This window comes from Anopheles maculipalpis, chromosome X (assembly GCF_943734695.1).
Source record: "Anopheles maculipalpis chromosome X, idAnoMacuDA_375_x, whole genome shotgun sequence".
Classification (NCBI taxonomy): domain Eukaryota; kingdom Metazoa; phylum Arthropoda; class Insecta; order Diptera; family Culicidae; genus Anopheles; species Anopheles maculipalpis.
In genome coordinates, this window is record NC_064870.1 from 603,516 (window position 1) to 622,968 (window position 19,453).

Consider the following 19,453-nt stretch of genomic DNA (forward strand, 5'->3'; position numbering starts at 1 on the left):
ATTCGGTTTCTTAAATTCATGTTGCCTGTTTGCGGTTACCTTTTTGCTAAGTAAATCTCCTATTCTTCTAATAGGCGTATGATATAGGTTCTCTTTTGTTTTGTTTTTCTCAAAGCTACTCGTTTCCATTTTTCGTCACGTTGCTCTGTTTAGTCCAATCTGTTTCAAACCGTGCAGCCCATGTGACGTGTTTTGATATGAATATTTTTAATTTGGTTCCATTTAGTTTTTGTAAGGGGTTTTGTATTGGATCGCAAATCGGAACACCCTTCCTATATGTGCTTGTATAAATGGAGTTGTGCCGTGTTTGGACTTTTTTTTTTTGGTTTTGTTCCTAGTTTTGCTAGTAAATATATGTTAGGACCATTGGTTTGGTTTGGAACATTCTCTTTGGTTAGAGGACTCGAAGTGTATCTCTTCATTATTTGCTAAACATGATAGCATTAAGGATTGTTTTTGCGCACAATTCTGGTTTTCTGGCTTTGCTCAAGAGTATTCTATTTCCTTGATACGCCTCTAATAACAACAAGTAGATGAAGTGAATGTTCTGTTTCGGGGATGAGGGGACGATATCAAGATGTAGTACAATGATTCAGACAATCGCCTATAGTTCGAAAGCTCTTCAGGAATGCTACAGTACAGAGAACCGTTGCTCTGGCGATACTCAATTGCATCTTTAAGAAAACCTAAATTTGGCTCCTTGAAAGCTATGCAATTGTGCGCACGTGTGGTGCATTATAGTAACGTAATAATATATCCATCATCTCTACCGTTTCAAATGTGGGCGCAAGTATGCTTTGATACGCAGTGGATGCATAGTGGTATTTGGAATCTTTGGATGAAGCTTTGCTTTCTTCCAATTGGGAGGGGGGTTCCTTATTTCCTGCATTACTGGTCACACGAAGAAGCGGTCACGTAGAAAATACACTCACACGCATACATACACACACATCCATACTCAAGAATCTCTATGAGTAAGGATTGCAAACACAAGAAGTTAATAATTAAACCATCACCGCGTTAAACCATCACCGCATTTGTTAAAATAATGCAATCCAAAATAGTCACCTGTTGGGGCAGGAATTTAAAACAACAATAGATCTTCAAACAAGCCTATCGAACCGAGCAGCTTAAAGCAATCGTTCGAGGTCTTCGCTCTCTGCATCGCTGGTGCCGGATTCTGTGTCGGTGTAGTCGTCCTCGTCCCGCCGGTTACGCCTGCAACATGGCAACCGTCTATCGTCCTCATAATCGCTCCAGTGCTCGAACTCTTCCTTGTGATGCTCCAGCAGCATCAGCGACGAGAACAAGCTGTCGCAACCACTGCACCTGTAACGAATCGAAGAAACGGTGTGAGAAAAAGAGGGTCTAATAAAGATATTTTCGGCCAAAATGGCCGGCCCGAGCAGCAACTATGTCCGCTGCTTCAGAAAAAGTCCGTCGTCGAGGGAAGCGGACTATGCTAACCATAGTCTTGCCTTCCTGTGTTAGTTGCATCAAGCTCGATAAGCTCGTCCATTGTGCCTGTAAGTAAAGCCTTAAAGCGTCATCCATAAGAAGTTGGAGTTAAAAAAGTCCTAACTTTACTAGAATTCGCGTGCAGCCTTTGTTTATGCATCCCATTTGCTCGGGTTTCTTCCGCAAACTGGGGCGAACTTCTCCACAGCGGACCAATCTAGATGCAGGAGGTAGGACCGTGATTTTGTTTTCCTTTCAACTGCCAATCCTTGGCCAGCAATGTCCCCTTAAAATTAACCCGCCAGCAACGGTTCTGATCAAGCGATCCCTCCCTGAAGCGCCCGACGTTCCGCCTGTTTGATCGTGGCGTGGAAAAATTGTACACGCTCGAGCAGCATCCGGAAATCAGCCAACCGCTGGAAAGTTGAATCAAGTCACGGTGTGTGGGGCAGAATATTGCAAACCAAAGCACGGCTGACATGTCGGGGTGGTTACGGTGGCCGACCAGGCCCAAGGGGATCTTCTGCCGGAGTTCGGCGAAGCGTTAAATGATACTTCGATCGGTTAGTTCTATATCCCCGTGCCCATTCGGCCTTGTGTACTTTAGCGTGTTGGTGTGAGCCTGCCGTCTGCCAGGAGCTCACAAAACCTTCGAGCACATTGAAAGGTATTGATTTCGCAAGGATTTTGTTATGCTCTCTCTCTCTACAGCGACATACAGGTGGAGTTTAGCCGGTTTATGTTCCGTCTCTAGATTCCTTTAGCTTCATAAGCGATGCCTCACTGCGAGTAGTACGCCGCGAAAAGTAGAATATTTATCATCACATTCTTCTTCGGTCGCGTTTCGGACACGATTCGCGAAAAGTTGGCGGATAATAAACAATGAGAAATTGAATAAATTCCAATATCTGTTCCTTCCAATGTTGGAAATGCTCCGCCAGCAATAGAGAGAAGGGGCTGTGGAATTGTTATTCCATTTTTTCAAAAGCCCATTTCAGACGTAGGTCTGTTTGGAACAATTCCTCCACAGCACAGCGTGAGACTTCGCAATGGGGCGTTACAGGGTTCGTCTAAATATTGTCGTTCTAAACACACATACACACTGCGACACACACACACACGGGAGTCATACAATGGGCTGTTCATCCAGCTTCGTCACCTCGGCATCGATTGGAAGCACCGACGAATGCTGGGTGTATGCATGTTTCTATGGTTATCGGCGTTATCCTTATTATTCCACACGGTACTGTTGTTATTTTCCCAAAACCACCAACCCCGTCATCCAGCGCCAAGGGACACCAATCAGGCAAGCCATCAAATAAAAGCACCTTCCAACAGTGGGAGGGGGACGGATACGGAGAACGGGATAACCTGGGTGGGTGAGAGGTAACGGCACCATCGCACCCACAAATGCCACAGAGAGTGGGTGCGTGTGTGCAACATTTTACGTCAACCATTTCATAAAAAAAACTCGAGTAGGGTTGGGGATGCTCGGTTGCTGAAGCGCAACAGAGCGCAGTGAGCCTCACCGCATGTGTGTGTGTGTGCGACAGTCCGTCGTAAATAATGCTCGATTTACTTCAGGTCCATCATCCGGGACGACGGTAGTTTGATACAGTGTGTGAAATGCATCCCAGTGCCGTCCTGGAGCTCCGCAGATCCTCTGCTTTACCGGACTATCCCGTTTGTCCATACATCGGAGTTGTAATAACGTACGTTGGGGTTTTTGGTCGTCTGGTACGGACGTTTTGGTAACCGCTCCCCGGAGATTAGGTCGTAATGTGCGAACGTCCATGGAGATTCTGTCTGTACCGTGTACACGCCAGGATGGCGCCAACTAATCACTTGACACGGTCCTCACTCACAATGGACGAGGTTTTTGGAGCAGTACCGAAGGCGAAGGGTACTCCAGCGAGTCGCCACGCCACACATGGACACATGGAGTGGGAATCCTAGTGCCGTAATTTCTTCTCGGGAACAGTCATTTCCAGCGGACGCTGGTTGCTCCCCTGGTGTGGCTGTAAGAATCTCGCAGACCTGCCACAATAACTACTTTACCCTGGATCAGTAAACTTCGTCCAGCGATTACCCTGTGGCCAGAGGACTGGGTATGTTCGAATTGTTAATATATTAATCCAATGATCCTTGGGAAGGAACGAGTCCATAACCAGCGTCCCAGAAATAGTTACGTCTAACGAGCTAACGCGCCTAAAAGGCAATTATCGACAACGCGTGTTTGCTCTTACGCTGTCCATTGTGGCGTGCGACCGAGCATGCAATGCACTACGGTTGGGAAGAATGTCGCCGGATACGTTCGAACGCTGGTCGAACCCTTTTAGCCCGATAATAAATGCTCGCATTGTATCACAACACATCGCACAAATGAGACGTAATCAGGTGTGTTGCACATAAATAGCAATGTAACAGCCATGTTAGCATGTTGATTTTTCTTCATTTCTGTTGAAACTAAGGGACGGACTAACCGTTCTTTGAACCAAAAACCGATGCCGCGCAATTCAACCATTTAATCGAAAGAAGCGAAAAGTGTTGTACTTGCTCCATAACAGGTGGTTACATTTGCATAATGAATGGAAATAAAAACCACTGGAAGTGGATGGTCGGAAAAAAAAATTGGAACGAGGAAGACTTTCATCTCCATCATCATCATCATCTTCAACAGTGTTCCTAGAAATTAAAGACCAGAGTAGCTTAAGAAGAAAATTACGTATTCCGATATGCCACCTGGTCCGGGACTTCCAGCTTGCTCTTTGATGCACGCTACAAATGTGCACCACATCCAGTCCAGCAGGTAGCCTGGTAGCTCGGTGTACAATTACCAAGCCAGGGGTGGTACGAAGCAGCGCCCAGCATCTAGAACCGAAGCTGTGTCGAGCGTTCTTTTGAAGTTGAATTTAATCAGCAGGTTTTTGAGTGTAAGGGGTGAGTAAGAGTGGACGAGCATGGTGGAACGCCTCCCTAGGTGCGTTGATGAGCAACGGTTCCACGGTGTCCAAAACAGAGCATCTAGGACTTCCTGAGCGTGACTGAGGAGGAGACAGCTAGTTTTTTTTCTGGACCATCAACATTCCCCTGTTTACTTATTCAATACACTGTGATTTAATAATGCTTTATCAAAGCTGAAAGTGTCTTGATGAAAATAAAGCTGCTCGACTCAACTTGCTGCTAGAATCTGCCAGCCAGATGCATCGCTTTCCGATTTTTCATACAACGTATCGCAATATTCGTGACAGTAATTGAGTTAACGTTCGTGTGTCATCTTTAACGCCGTACATTATCAAACTCTGCGAATCGGTTATGCGATTCTGGTCTAGTAGAAGTAAATCTAATCAACTCTAGACCCTGGAAAATATATAAACTTCCCTTCGCAACATCATCTGGTGGTGGTGTGTAGAATTTGCTGCACAATCCCATTCTCCATACACTCGTCGCTTATTCTACCGGGAATACTAAGACCGATTCTTACACGGGGCTTCACTAAACTCGATCCACCCACTGCTCTACACCAGGTGTGCGGGATTCAATGTCGCGGCGGGGAGTTGCAGGAATTTCCGGAACTTCAGCAACACATTTCCACCCAGCTGCTAAGCATTTGCACACGCAACAAACAAGAGTACGGAGGACTTACCCAAAGTGGCGCTTCTTCTGCTGATGGGACGCCAGCTGACGGCGGCACCGGAATGCCCGATCGCACACATTGCAGGTCAGCGACTCATCTGTTGGGAGTGAGAGAAAGGTACGAGAAAGCGTATAAGCGTCTTTGTTGTTTAATGGACAGGACGGGAGGATATTATTGAATCCTGTACATCACCGACACCAGAGAAATCAAAGTAAGTAACGTCATGGGTGCATCCATCGTGCTAATACGATGCAACCGTTAACCCGGTAGCAAAATGGAATTGAAATGCAAATCGATGAAAAGTTGTGCGAACGCGCATTGCAAAGAAAGCACCAAATTGTAGCATTATAATGTAGTCCATTGCTGATTTTGCCCCAACAGAACGCTGTGTCGGTGTCCACCCTTTTTTTCCGAACGGACCACAACACAACCACAACAGTAACCTCCAAACTTCCCAAAATGCCAACGTCAACGGTTGGCGGCACACGGTGTGGAAGCTCCACCTCCACCCAGGAACAGCGTCGGGAGCATTCCAAGGAGTGTCAGGCAAGTTTTGCGACCGTAATGTATTATTCATGGTGCATCCGTTGTCATGGATGCCTCCGGTTCTTTGCAACGCTTTCGAAAGATATCGCCGCGATCCAGGTCAGCGTTTAGGATGCTCCGGTCCACCGTTTGCGGGATGCGTGTGCCCGTTTAACCTAATGGTAAACCGCACTGACAAGGGTATTATGCTTTACACGTCCAACCCGCGCGAACATTTCACCATCTTCGCCGTTGGAGCGTTGGAGCTGAGTTTCGAAATCAATTCACGTGTCGCCAACGTTTTACTTCTTTTACAGCTATTTCTTTTTGTAATATGGCATTGTTTGAGGAAATTACATCTTCCCGCAAATAGAAGACATCAAGTGTCCGCTCCGGGTCGGGTGTGGGATTTTATGGAGTGATTTTGGTTCGCATTTTACTTTGTTGATGCTCGTTGGGTTCCTGGATGTAGCGTTAGACATGCTGGATGTAATATGCAAAATGTGTCGCCATACTCTACCAACATCGGGACAGAGACTGTGGGCGATAACTATGAATAGACTTGCTGGGTTTCCCTGCGGAACTATTGTGTGGGGTGAAAGAGTTTCGTTTTAATTTTAAAGTTCCATAATGCAATGCAATTATGTGCACACGATAGTAAATAGTGATGATTTCATCGAGGCTCGTAATTCATAAGCTCCAAAGCTAGTGAACACTCAGATCTACCCATTCTCTTTAAAGTGTCAAACAATCAAAGAATCATTGGCACACAGTATCATTTACTGTCGCGAATCGAAACTGATGATTACAGACTGTTTGATTGTGAAACCCAGCTACAAGTCCTTGAGAAAGTCCTTGAGATCGCAATCCGCAGGATAATAAATGTGTAAAAGAATAGCATTATTCTTCGATCCTTCAGTAGCACATCAAGCGATTAATAACGACCCATCACACTCCCCCCGAAACTCTTACTTCCCAGAGCGAGAGCACAACTTTCGGAGTATTATCTCTCGTAGCTCGGCAAGGCCGACAATTTTGTTGCTGCTGTTGCAATCAATATCCCGCGTACACACGCGCCAACCGGTGAATCGATGAGAGATGAGATGGTGCTAAAGTCTTCCCCTGGCCAATGTGCTTGGCCCTTTTGCTGCGTCGGCTGCCGCTAATTGAGAATAATGAGTATTATATTCTAAAGTGGTGGATCGTAATAACTGGCAGCGTACGCGAAGGCGCGTTTCGAAGCGAAAACTGAATGAGGGTTGAAGCACCGCATACTAAGGCTAAGGCGTGGGGGGAAACCTATAAGAATGGTTAAGCCCTTGGTGGCTCAATTGAGCTATCTGGAGTAGGATTTGCCGTGAGAAGAGGTCTGTATGGAGGGTGGTAATGAAGCATCATCCATTTTTTACTCATTTATTGTGGAGTGCCTTTGGATGGGAAGCAGCCGACAGCCGAGGACTCTACGGCAATCGATTATCTACCAGCAGAAACCATCTGTTTCCGTTACCGGGGGTAAGCAGAGGGAAGTTGACCGTGATTGTTGGACGGTGGCGTACGTTTTTTTTTTTTTTGGGGAGGCTATTTCACACTTTCGATACACCGTTAAGTACATTTGGGACGATGAGTGCGGGACCGATGCTTTTTTTTCGGATTTACTCTTTTATTTTTGCTGACACACAACTAAAAACGCCACACATTATGGGAAGCAACTTTTACGACCATCCCGACCATCCAGTTCGTCCGAATGTGCGCGACAGCTATCTACTGCCGGGGAGCTCTTGGAAACGATAAATAATTTTTGGGGCAACTCATAAAGCTGGACCATCGCGCTGCGAACGGTCGTGCAAGAAAAAGGGAGCAAGGGAGGGAGAGAGAGAGAGCTTTCGCTTTACTACAAATGGTACCAAATCAGCGATCGCATCAGTGAAATCGTGCTATAATCTGTAGGCATGCCCGTAAGGACATGCCGATAGCATTTGACGGTCGCGCCAAAGATGGTGATACGGCAATGAACAATGAGGAAAAGCCAAGGACGAAAACCAACCCCCCAAGCGATAATGGCCTTGTGGTCAGGCAAAAGGCAAAGGCGTTGGCGCTAGCTATCCTTAACGGGGCCTTAGGAAGATGGTGAGATGATTTTGGTTTGGTCACAATAATGGGCGGGAATTTAAACGGACGGTTACGAAATGAAGCGGAAGATGAGGCACCAACGATCGAACCAAAAAAAAAAAAATGTAACACAATTTACAGAGAGGGGAAAAAAGAAACCCTCCCCCGTTGGGTGATTGTAAAACTGGTCGATACATTCGATTCACGTCGTGGACGATAAGAACATAGGCCGGGATTTTGCTCCAAGGTATGGGCACCATTTTCCATCGATGGTTGGGAGGGACCCAGGTCCAGCTGGAACTGAGTGTGGAAGCGCCGACGGAACCAGAAGCTATGGTAAGACATTCATCACTTTTATGGCTCCCATAGCGTCAAAGATAAGCCCCAGGTTTTGAGCTACTCGGCTCCGCTCTCTAAGGCAAACCGTTTCGCTGACGATGGTATTGTGAACACACGCTCAATATTGATGCGAGCTTCCGCAAAGCTCTAGCTCCGCGTGTGTTTTCGTTGCAATCAAATACAGATCACCAGATGCATCCTCCTATTTTATAGCAGCCGTTTGGAAGGATATGGCCTGATTCGCCATAATCCCGCAGCGTGGCAGATCTGTTTTCAATGCTCGTAAAAACAGTGCTGCTACCAACCAGACAGTGGCGGCGCTCAAGTTTATTGCGTTCCTCAAAGCGAAACAAACTCAATTTAAAGGTAGGCTTCGGTGGTTATTAGATTCCGGTCGGCAATCGCCAAGAGTTGCAGATATTGATGCAAACAAAGCAAATTTACCGTAAATGCCCAACGGTTGATCGGTGAGTTGCTTGAAATCCTTGTACGGCGCCCGTTGTTGCCGACACCGCCGTGCCGTGGGTGCTATAATTGATTGACAAACTCGTGCTAATGGAGTGAGAGGGATTAACTTCCCTCGCCAAGGATTTCACCGCCTTTGCCGTCCCGGATGTGGTTGGGCACAAAATCAAACTCGACCAATCATAACAACCACTCCCCCTCCTCCCCCCCCCCCCCCCCCCCCCTTCCGGCCTGTAATGAGTGAGAGATTAATGCTAATGAAATTGATAGCGCGCGGCTTCTGCTGTGAAGATTTTGGGTGAGGATTCTGTGGACGGCCGGGGAACTGTTTACCCCGGGCAGTCGAGAACTTTTCTTCCGTCAGCGGTTAGATGAAGTAGAGCTAATAGAGGCGGCACACACATAGCCATACGCCGCGACTAGGCACAGCTGTTTATTTTGATGCTGTGTTTTTTTTGTGGGGCACAGTTTCGGCCCCCAATACCCGTCAAACCATTGGAGAAACTAATTTAATAACACTAACCAAAACCCCGTGCCGTAGATTGCTTCCATCTTTGCAACATCCAGCCCCAACCAAAACACACAACCAACCTGCACGGCTAGGAAAACTTGCTCCTTTTCCAAGGATAAATGAGTTAATGAAAGGAAAGTAATCATCATGCGCGTCGGAGGATCATCGCAAAAGTCTATATCAGGGAGGAAAAGCTGTACCCCCCACCTGGCGCAGATATTTATTAATGCTGCGATTTCTTTTCGCTTTCTTCTGCAACAAACCGTCAAGGCAAGGCAGTCTTCTACCAGCGAAAGGACGGATCATCCGTTTTTGGACTTCTGTTCGACAATACATGGACTTGTAAATGTCGCTTTTTTTTTTTTGAATGTGAAACCATCATACCATCAAAACGTCGTCAGATGGAGCGATGGGAAGAGGGGATGTGCGAGGCATCGAGCCGAGGTTCGTCGTTCTGAGACATCGGCAAAGTTATGGCCATGTTACGCTGGTTCGAGTACAGTCGGTTGTGTCAAACGGATAAAGATTAAAGCAAAAAGTTATGCCCGGGCCCGAAGTTTGAGCTTAGGATTAGTTGTAGAGTTTTTGTGTGCTTCTAGCGTTACGAGCTTGTTTAATAAACTTTACCGACTGCAACATGGAGGGCGAGGTTTTGATGAGCGTAGCGGTGAACTTTGGATTTCCTCATTTTCGTCGATTATACAGGTTTGTTACTCGATTCATTATATTGAATGCATTAGTGACAGTGATGGTGATGCTGCTGAATGATTACTCAACATCACCGACAAGGTCACACAGTTGACTCTTATTTCGTACGGTGAAAGGTGATTTTGTAATCTACTTTCTACTAAGGCTATGATCGATATTGATGTATAGTCCGTTATTTTCAACTTATTGAACTGAAGACTAGATATTTTCATACAGGTGTTACAAGGGATCAGCTTTGATGGGGTTACACATCCAATACAGTTCTCGAGTACTAGACAAGAGCTCTCTGAATCGAGAAATCGGTATTATGGGCTTTTACAACTTCAAAGCTTAGCTGTCGTTACTAAAACACAATTCCGGAGATTAAATTGCAACGCTATGACTATGGCTACTTATTCAAATTAGAGACTCTGATGAAAGTCGCACAATACAAAACGCACAAGTGTGTTATGTTTCTTTAATTAAAGGTTAATTCAAAACGGTTGCTTACATTGCCGCACCCGCTGGTAGTCAAATATTTGTTGACCTTTTGCTGACATTGTTTGGTAACACGCTCCAGGCTCCAGCTGTAACGAACCGCGAGTGGCACCAACACGGTGTGGATATCTCTTCTACACCGCTACTTAAATCCTTCACACAACAAACACACAGAAACCATTGGCGACAAACTACATCCACAGCTTCACGTGCAAGCACGTGCGGGCACAGTGATTGTGCTTCGGCTACTCCACCACCATATCCAAGAAATCGTAGTCAGCGAGTAGAAAACATCGATTGCCAACATTCCAACCAACGGTGCCACGTTTTCACGGTCTCGTAAGGCTCGTAAAAAATAATGAACGATGTGTAGCCACCCCCAAGCCACGGTGTACCCCAAGAAGAAGTGCTATAAAATTAGTCCCCACGCCAGCGTCCAGGATGTTGACAGCATGGGCAGGAAAGAGTGCTCAAGAATGCGAATCGTTCCTATTAAAATACCGTCGACTGCCGAAAGGAAGCCGTAGCCCGGGCAATCGGAAGGTTAAAATTAGGTTGCCAAGCTTGGTTGTTCTTGTGTGTGTGTGTGTGTGTGTGTGTGTGTGTGTGTGCTCGCCTAGGTTTGGTTGCTGTACCGGTACTTGGTGCGCTCGACGACTCTGGTCCGCCAGACATCCAGAAGAGACCATTTTCGAGCATGCTACAACAGGCCAACTGGTGGTGGACTGCTTGAGAAAAATGCCTACTCAAGGGATGGAGAGCTATTTGTCCACTCACTACGGTTCCCGTGCCCTCGCAGTGTGATTTACACCCAGAACAACGTCAGACTAACATACACCGTGCCTTCTATTGCGTATTCTCCAATGTTCCCGCTACCATCATTTTATTTCTATGAATAATTTTAATTTTCAAAACCACATATTAGACACACACACATACCCACAGAGAACAGTGATGCAAATAAAGCTTCCAACGTCTTCGTTGAGGAGGAGCAGGAGCCTCACAAAGTTTCCACAAACTAGCTGTTCCTATTGCACCGGTGTCCGGTCCGATAGTCGCCATTTGCATAAACGAACGGAAGCTCGCCAATCCTCACTCTACTTACAGTCATGACGTAGAAGGTGTCGTTCCCTTTTTTTGTCCGGAAAACTTCAACTATTCACACTGCATGCACCCACCGATGAGGATGCTCTCGGTCAATACTTGCCGGAGAGCACGGGCGTATGTGTACAGTGTTGCCAGATAGGGGAGAGTAAATTTGGCAAACTTTTCACTTTGGCTAGGAAGGCCTTCGTTGGTGAGGAACGGCGGCAAAGGCTTTGGCTGGGAGTGTTTCCTAGTTGCAGTTGTTTGGAACTATTACTATCATCCAAACATCCCAACAACAACAAAAAAAAAGGCACAGGAGATAATCCGCTTTGCTCATCGAGTGTGCTCGTTTCGTAGCACTTTCCGGGCACGGAGCCAGCCAATACCTGTCCAGAACCGGGACCCAACAATGGTGCGTAATGAAATGGATGTAGGCCGAAAATAGCTTTGCTTGGCTAGGAAGCGATGCTCACCGCAAAGCCACCAAACTCTCGGCCAAACGTTGCGCCTGCAAGATGGGAAGCCCTGCTGGTGAAATGCGTTCCAAGTTAGTTGAAGTCCAATGCTCCACGTAAACCATTAGGTTACAGGTAAAAGCTATCGGCAAACCGTCACAACCATACGCCAAGCCGCATCTATTCTGCCCTTTTTGCGGATAATGGTACCCCCATCAGCACCGACTATGTCAATATCTAGGCAGCAGCACTTGCCCGGTTGCAATCTTCCTGATGTTTGCAGTTTATTTGCAGTAAGACGAAGCGTGGTTCTTATCCAAACGACAGCTGGATCCCTGGGCGTCTTTAACCTTCGACGACGGATTTTTAGCCAGGATGCCGTAGGACCAATTTATTTTTTCACTCACAAACGCTCGAGCATTCTTGCACCGTGGTGCAAAATTAATTCTCTCGATTACACGTAGCTCTTTCATTCGCCAAGAAATGGCTACTGCCCTAGCAGCTTTCGCACAGCAAACACTTCCAAATTGGTACCTTTTAGGCGTCCGATAAAAGAATATTTTTAATTAAATTAATTCCACTAAATGTTGTAAATGGAGCATGGAGAAAAAATATTACAAAATCGATTTTCACGCGAAAGAGGCGCCCAGTTTTTTTTTTTGAATTTTAAATTATTACGTCAAAAACATTACAGCAAACGCTTTTTTGATGACTTTGTGTGGATGTGTGTGTGTGTGCAATGCTACAATAAATTTCAATTTACTGCGAATCGAATGCGAAACGAAAAAAGCCAAACATCGGTGTACCATTTCAGCAGTATTTGTTATACGGAATCTGTCAAATTTAGAGCTCGTGAAGCATTCAAACTTTTCCGCTTACAATCAATTAGGGCGGCATACACATAAATGCATGTAGACAGTTTTTTCTCACCCACACACACGCACACACACGCATGCAGAGCTGGTGCAACTATCTGTAGCAATGTAGCACACAACAATGCCTCCAAAAACACTGTACAAGGCGGTACAGACAGACTACTCAAACGCTTTACGAAGGGAAATGCAAAAGTTGTCCGACATCGAATAATGGTTCGTTTTGCTCGGCTCTTTCGGCAGCAGGAAAGTTTTAGAACCATTAAAAAAAAAGCTTTTGAAGTGAAGCTTCCTTGGCGTTGTTCCCGGTGCGTCGGCTGCACATCTTTGCTTCGCTAGAATTCGCTTCGGCAAATGCATACGATGATGCTGATGATGGTATGATTAGAAAATAAATGCTAATGAACACATTTTGAAAACTTCGTTCGTCGCTCAAAAGGGAAAAGTTCATCCACCCAATTACTCTGGGCCCGAGTAGGTTAAATGTGTATGATTGATATAAAGTGTCAATTAGGAAATTTTTTTTTGGGTTGATGGGGAGGGGGGGGGGGGGGATGTGTATGCGGAAAACTACAATAGCACCCCCCCCTCCCACGAAAAATAAGAGAAAAAAAGCCACTAAGCACAATTGGTAGCGAACAGAATTCGGCAGAAACTCAATTAATCCATTCAAGCAAGTAATCAAGGGCCGGAATTGCTCCAAACCGCCCTCGTCGGTGCACGTGCTTCGAGGGCCTGCTGTTTGTGGCCGATAAATGGATGACTTACTGCGGTTTTCCCCCGTGCTGCAACAAAATTCCGGCGCCAGACATTGGCACTGGGCGTCGCGATTCGCGAGCATGGGAGGTTTTTAATATGCTCCATGCTGGAACTGTTAGTAGCTTCCGGAGCGATCAAAGCAAATATGTCCTTTCAAATACGACGACATTAAAATGGACGATTTGGGCACAGGAAGGAGGGAGGGGAGGGGGGGGGGGAGGTTGTATTTCCGAAAGTTGGTTTCTCGGAAAAACTGCCTGCCCAGACAGCTGAAAGCTTTGCATTTTATCGCCATTCGTTATTAAATGTGCCATTGCCGCGCACCTATTCGAACCTAAGTCTTGCCCCGTGCACCGAATTGGATGTAATAATATTCATTTAAAACTTCACCCACCCGTCCTGACTTGTACGTGACTGTGACGTGAAGTACTTGACCCCAACTTGCTGGCCGTCTCTCTGCAGCTTTTATAATTTTATTTTTTAATAAACCCCTCCCTTCCCCCGGACCGATCTCCTCCTCGAACTCGGTCCGGCCATTCCGGCAAGTCACTTTGCAAATGGTCATTTATTAATTTCAGATGAATCAGAGCAAACCTCCCAAGAGACGAAGCTCTCCTTTTTGCTCGAATCTCTGTGTATTCTATGTGTGTGTGTGTTTGTGTGTGTGCAAATGGTTTTTTATGTTTACCGGTTGAATGCTTCCGTGGAAGCGTTGGTGGGCGACAAAAGCACATTACGTCCACATTTCCATATTCACCTCGGGCACATCCGGGGAGCCAGCGGGCACATCGACAGTATTGGACTTTTGGTGCGTCAATAAAGGTGCCGATTTTTTTTATAAGGTTTTTTCTGTTTTATTTTTCCATTGTGTATGTGTGTGTGTGTGTGTGTGTTTTTATCTGTGTAAGCTACATACAAACCAAGGCATGGCTAGTTGGGAGGGGTGGGGAGGGGGGAAAGCTACTTGAAATCTTTGCGAATGTTTGGTGCGCCTCGGGGATGGAGATGGTCTTTTTTTATTATTTTGAACCGGAACACGTTCCGGGAGCATATTGTATAAGCAACGTCCGGGTTTGTGTGCTGTTGTCCGTCCATGTATTCATTAGTTTTGGTGGTACTTACTGTTCCCATTTCCGTCTAACTTACTTTGCAATACTCAACATATATTTGCATAGGACTTGTGGCGCCTCGTTCACAATGAGAGCTTAGATGTGTTTATTTGGTTACAAATTTCCCATCGCTTTCGGGCCCCCTTGTTTCCGGGGCGCCCTTGGAAACGTTCGGACCGTAGTTGGAAGCGCTTTCCTCGCGAAATAAAACTCAGCCTCAGAGCGTTTTGCGAGTAAAGTGCAAATTTGCGCTGTTCATTTAGACGCATCCATCGCATAGGCGCAGCTTAAAGTTGCCTTGGTGTTGCTGTAGTTCGCGAACAAAACATCTAAGAAGCCAGAAAACTGCGTCACGAAAATGCTCGTCATTCATCGTTGAAGACGGGTATAATCAGTTTTTATGCCGGGGAAATGTATCCGCACACACCCCGTTGCAAAGTGGAGCCGCACCCAGGCGGGTGGAAAACTCGAGGAAAAGATCTCCCACTAGTTCGGTACATTGAGTGCGCCCGCGGCAGTATCGTGTCATCGCGAGGATAGCACACATGTGCTCTTCTATGCCTTTCTTCCGTACGCTTTTTCTCAGACATTGCACGCTCGAGATTTTCCACCAAGCGTTGTAGAAAGGGACCACCAGTTGGGAAAGTGTGGCGCAGAAAACTCTTTCCCACGGCACGGTTTGATGCGATTTGCACTGGTAGGCTGAAGTATTCCTTTTCATCCCCCTTAGCGCTCGCTTCTCCCTTGCCGCCCTTCCCATCTTCCTTGCCCCTCGCCCCAAATATTGCAGATATTGGATACTGCAGGATGTGTTATGTGTGACGGGAAGCTTTTGTTACGCCAAAAAAAAAAAAAATGCGGAAAAATATCATTTTCCCCAAAACGGATTGTGAAATCTAAATTGTACTTTTGAGTGTTTTTGTAAATCCACTCGTGCATTTTATTTTATGTACGCGATTTTTGCGGATTTTGCGTGTACGCGTTTGTATTTAAATTCGTTCCAACGTCTCCAAAACTCAGGTTAACTCAGTTCACTTCCTAATGCACTTCTTCAGCCGAGACTTCAAGATGTCCTACAGGCGTTCCAGAATTTCCAGTTTCTGCTGTGAATGTGTTATCGTTGGGAAGAGTAAAAATTGAACCAACATCCAATACGCCTCCCATGCACCAATCCGAGCTCGGTTTTTGTTTGAAGTTGAATGAAACGGGCCATGGTTGAGGTAGGTCACCGTTGCTGTGGGTCCTTATTTGCTTCACTAGCATCGCACCGGCGACTCAATCAGAGGCCGACATTTGGTGCTCGTTGCGGAGCTAATCTTAACATTGCTTTCGCCAGAATCTGGTCGTAAGAAAAAAGCCTCGAAGTGCCTCGTCGTTCATCGTTTTTGGAGGGTGGAGGGATCCTTCCAGTGCACCTGAATGTTTTCTTCGCTGCAATAGCGTTTGGCTTATGCAAGGGAATAAAAAAAAACAATACAACTTCTTGGCAATCGAAACGCAGACTCGACAAACATCAAAGCGAAAAAATACTCGTTTCGACCCAGTTGCAGACCTGCGTGTCCTTTGGCCATGCTGGAAAGCTTTGCAGTTTTTCGCTGATTGGCTTCGTTAGAAGGGATACCTTCTTTTGGTTGTGTGTGGTTTCTATTATTTTGGTTCAGGTTGGAATGTTTTCACTTCCCCTATTATTAACGTCACTATAAACATGGTGTGTCCTCACACTCCAGCGAATCCTGTAACCTGACGAGATGGGGCTGGGATGGGTTTCTATTTTTGTCATTGCCCGTACAAAGAGAAATTCTAAATGATGTGAATTCTGGAAAGCGAATGGTTCCATGCGGGACAGATTTCGGCTGCCCGACCGCTCCGACCGCTTGCTTATTTCTACTGCTTAAACTGGATGCTAAATCATTGTTTTCCAGGCGGACCTTTAACTGGTAAAGCTGAATATAAAAACTACACTCGATCCCAAGCACGAAAAATAAATACCCCACAAAATGGATCCTTCCGCGCGCCGTACATTCTAAGTGAAACATCAAAACCACTGTTTGGCTTTTGCCTCGAAAAAAGCTTTCCAAAGCAGACTAACCAACACCGCATATGTGTGTGTGCGTGTGTGTGTGCAGCACATTGGGGCGGGTAAACCCCCCACCCCTCCCCCGGGGTAATCTTTTGGAAGCACATTTTAGCACACACACACACATACAGCACCGGCAAACCGCCAGCTTCCGGCCTTGACTGTTGGACCATTTTAATGAAACCGGAAATTGAATCCAACGGCCTGGGCTTTGGTGCCGGGGTTTCGGCTGACTGTACACACCTGCTCTGGTGCTCTCATGCTTGTTACGAGAGGGCGGGAACACAGCAGGTGGTTTAGTGGAAATTGTAGTGAAAATGATGGTTTACTTCAGGGTTGTCAAACGAGAGCAAATATTGTTGGGAGAGGACATTTAGTTGTTGTCGAAGGATCTGCTGCTAGCGCATCTAGGCATATTCTGATAGTATAGAAATCAATGATTGTTTTCATCAATTTAAACACGCAAAATATGAGTCATGTCGCCTCTCAGATATCCTACACTTATGGCAACTCAGTACAAAATGTACGAAAGGAAGATGTTCAGATAGGATATTTGACCCGGTGTGTGAGAAAGGGCTCTAAGCGTTAAACGCTTACAGGCTACGGGAGGCTAACGTCGGTTTTTTTTTATATTCGTTAACAATTACAGTTCAAATACTCACATATGGCTCTTACACATGAGTTTTAATTATACACACTAGATAGCTGTGTCAAGCAAAGCGCACGGGGCACGATTTCCTTGGCTTCGCGGATGTCTTGAGATCGAGGATGACATAAATTGAGGATCAATGCGACGAAGACAAAATACCTACTTGCCGGAGGCTCCCTGACCGTGATAGAGCTCGGAAGCAGAGTATCAGTTGATCGTAACTTCGGACAACAATGCAAGCAGCGAAATCCGGAGGCACATTGTTCAGGGAGAGTCGTGCCTACTACGGACTCTACAAACTCCTGCACTGCAGAAGACTCCAACAACACACGAAATGCGCGATTTACCGCACCTTGATGGTCTTGGACTATGCTGGACTTTGGGCGTGTGGCGAAGGAGAATGAACCATGCCCCACCAAGAAGGTGTTCGTCAGCGACCCCCAGTTCGGCAACGAGGCGTAGAGGAGCACAGCGAGCTTGTTGGCTGGATCAAGTGGAGTCTAATCTGTCAGAGATCGGATGCAGCAGTGGAAACTGTTTGGCGACCCGGTCATGTCGACGCGGCGTGCTCAATCCTGAGCATGCCAAGCAGAAGAAGATAGCTTTCCAGTGAGTTAAATTTGGCCAGGCTCCAAAGTGCTGAACATGCCAGAAGAAAGTATCTAAACGATCCAGCCCATAGAGTTTTCATACCTCTTCTACATGGCTGTTTAAACGTCTTCTGCAGCAAACCAAGACCACTCAGGTACGTGTTGCTGCTCGGTGTTTGACACTGCAGAAGTATTCGATTCGCTCCTTCTTTACCCCACTCTACTCTGTATAATCACAATCTACATTGTTGTTGGTTGCCACTCGTACAACCACTTGGATGGGCAATATACATATGGTCGCAACGAAGTTCCACCTTTCCCGGGGGTTCTGGGTTTCCAAAAAAAAAAATAAAAATAAAATAAAATAGATAGTACACACGATCCATTCCTTGGGCACGAAGACACGTCGTCCCGATGGTTTTCTAGCGAAAAACAGGGCCGAACACACAGCTTCCAGCAGCTCGTCAACCCAACCCGTCGACGACGTGATCACGTTATCGATATACACACACAGAGTATCAAAAGCGGCGTAGAATTTAATTCCAACCGCTAGTGAAAATGTTTTTCCCCCGTGCCAGACGTGCGGCAAGCTTACAGCACACTTACATACACCTGCACATCCCTTGGCAGGAGTTGGACGGGAGAAAGTAACATTGCAATTTGCAAATGTGTCAGTTTAGCGTCTCGATTCCGTGGCCGAAGCAATAAATGTTCCAACACACACCATCACTACCATTCCCCCCCTCACCCCCCTCTTCTTTCCGCTTCCTTCTCCGGTGGCAAGTTTGAGCTACAGCGGCAGTACGTAGTAAGCGAACCTAGCAGCAATCGCAAAAGGATGTATGCGGGCCTGATATCGCTGATGACATGTTTATCGGCTTCATCGTGAAGTGTGGTTTTGAATATTTTGCGATAAGGCGTGCGGAGTTCGCCGTCGTCGTCTACTGTACAGCAGCCATTTTTGTGATTTTTGGAAAGTTGGGCGAGAGGTGCAAACATACCAATAATTATTTAACTGCGGAAAAGCAATAAGTAAATAAACTGCTCGAAGCTTGTGTGCTTGCTTTATAGCTAGCTCCTTACTCGAAACGTTCAATTCCTTCCGAAAGAAAGCGCTTCGCTATAATAATTGTGAAGTGCGTGTAAGATAACCTTACCTAGGGTCACCTAATCTGTTCCGAGTGCTGCGTCAGCAAGGGGTTTTCTGATGCGGAGGATCAACCGTGGGAAAACGCACCCTTTCGGTACACGTTGGCAACCATTGTACCGCGCGAAGGTCACAAGGATCCGGTTGTCGCACGAACGTGAGATGAATGTAGAATGCTACGCTCCTTTCACACCCACCTCCTCCTCGTATTTTTGTGTTTAGTCTTGTAATGTTCACGCGCTTTGTAAGGTAAGGCAGGACGGGCCCGATTTATAAAGGGATGCACGTAGCGTAAATGTTGGGAGCAACAAAATAAAACCAAAATAAAATATTGTCACGTGTGGAAAGTACTGTGGGGCAAATCTATTCACGCTAACGTTCACATGTTTCCCTCCTCTCCCTTCATATTTGTACGGTGTATATTTATATTCTTTGGTTTGGTTCTTTTCCCCTCCTAACAGAGCCTGCCCTTCGGAC

General features: G+C 46.2%; 3 protein-coding genes across 5 annotated transcripts in view; 2 read left to right on the forward strand and 1 right to left on the reverse strand.

Annotated features, from left to right (window-relative positions):
• The window catches only part of LOC126556714 (protein GPR107), a 381,205-nt gene that overhangs the window by 242,793 nt on the left and 118,959 nt on the right, over positions 1–19,453 (forward strand). The gene's annotated exons all lie outside the window — the stretch shown is intronic.
• The window catches only part of LOC126568561 (TOX high mobility group box family member 3-like), a 329,113-nt gene that overhangs the window by 3,188 nt on the left and 306,472 nt on the right, over positions 1–19,453 (forward strand). The gene's annotated exons all lie outside the window — the stretch shown is intronic.
• Positions 1,131–19,453, reverse strand: part of LOC126559262 (uncharacterized) — a 45,047-nt gene continuing 26,724 nt past the window's right edge. Inside the window, exons 3-4 of the mRNA XM_050215394.1 lie at positions 5,105–5,192; positions 1,131–1,329 (exon numbers count right to left, since the gene is read on the reverse strand). Coding sequence (XP_050071351.1) covers positions 1,131–1,329; positions 5,105–5,192 — 287 coding nt within the window. The remainder of the gene's footprint in view (positions 1,330–5,104; positions 5,193–19,453) is intronic.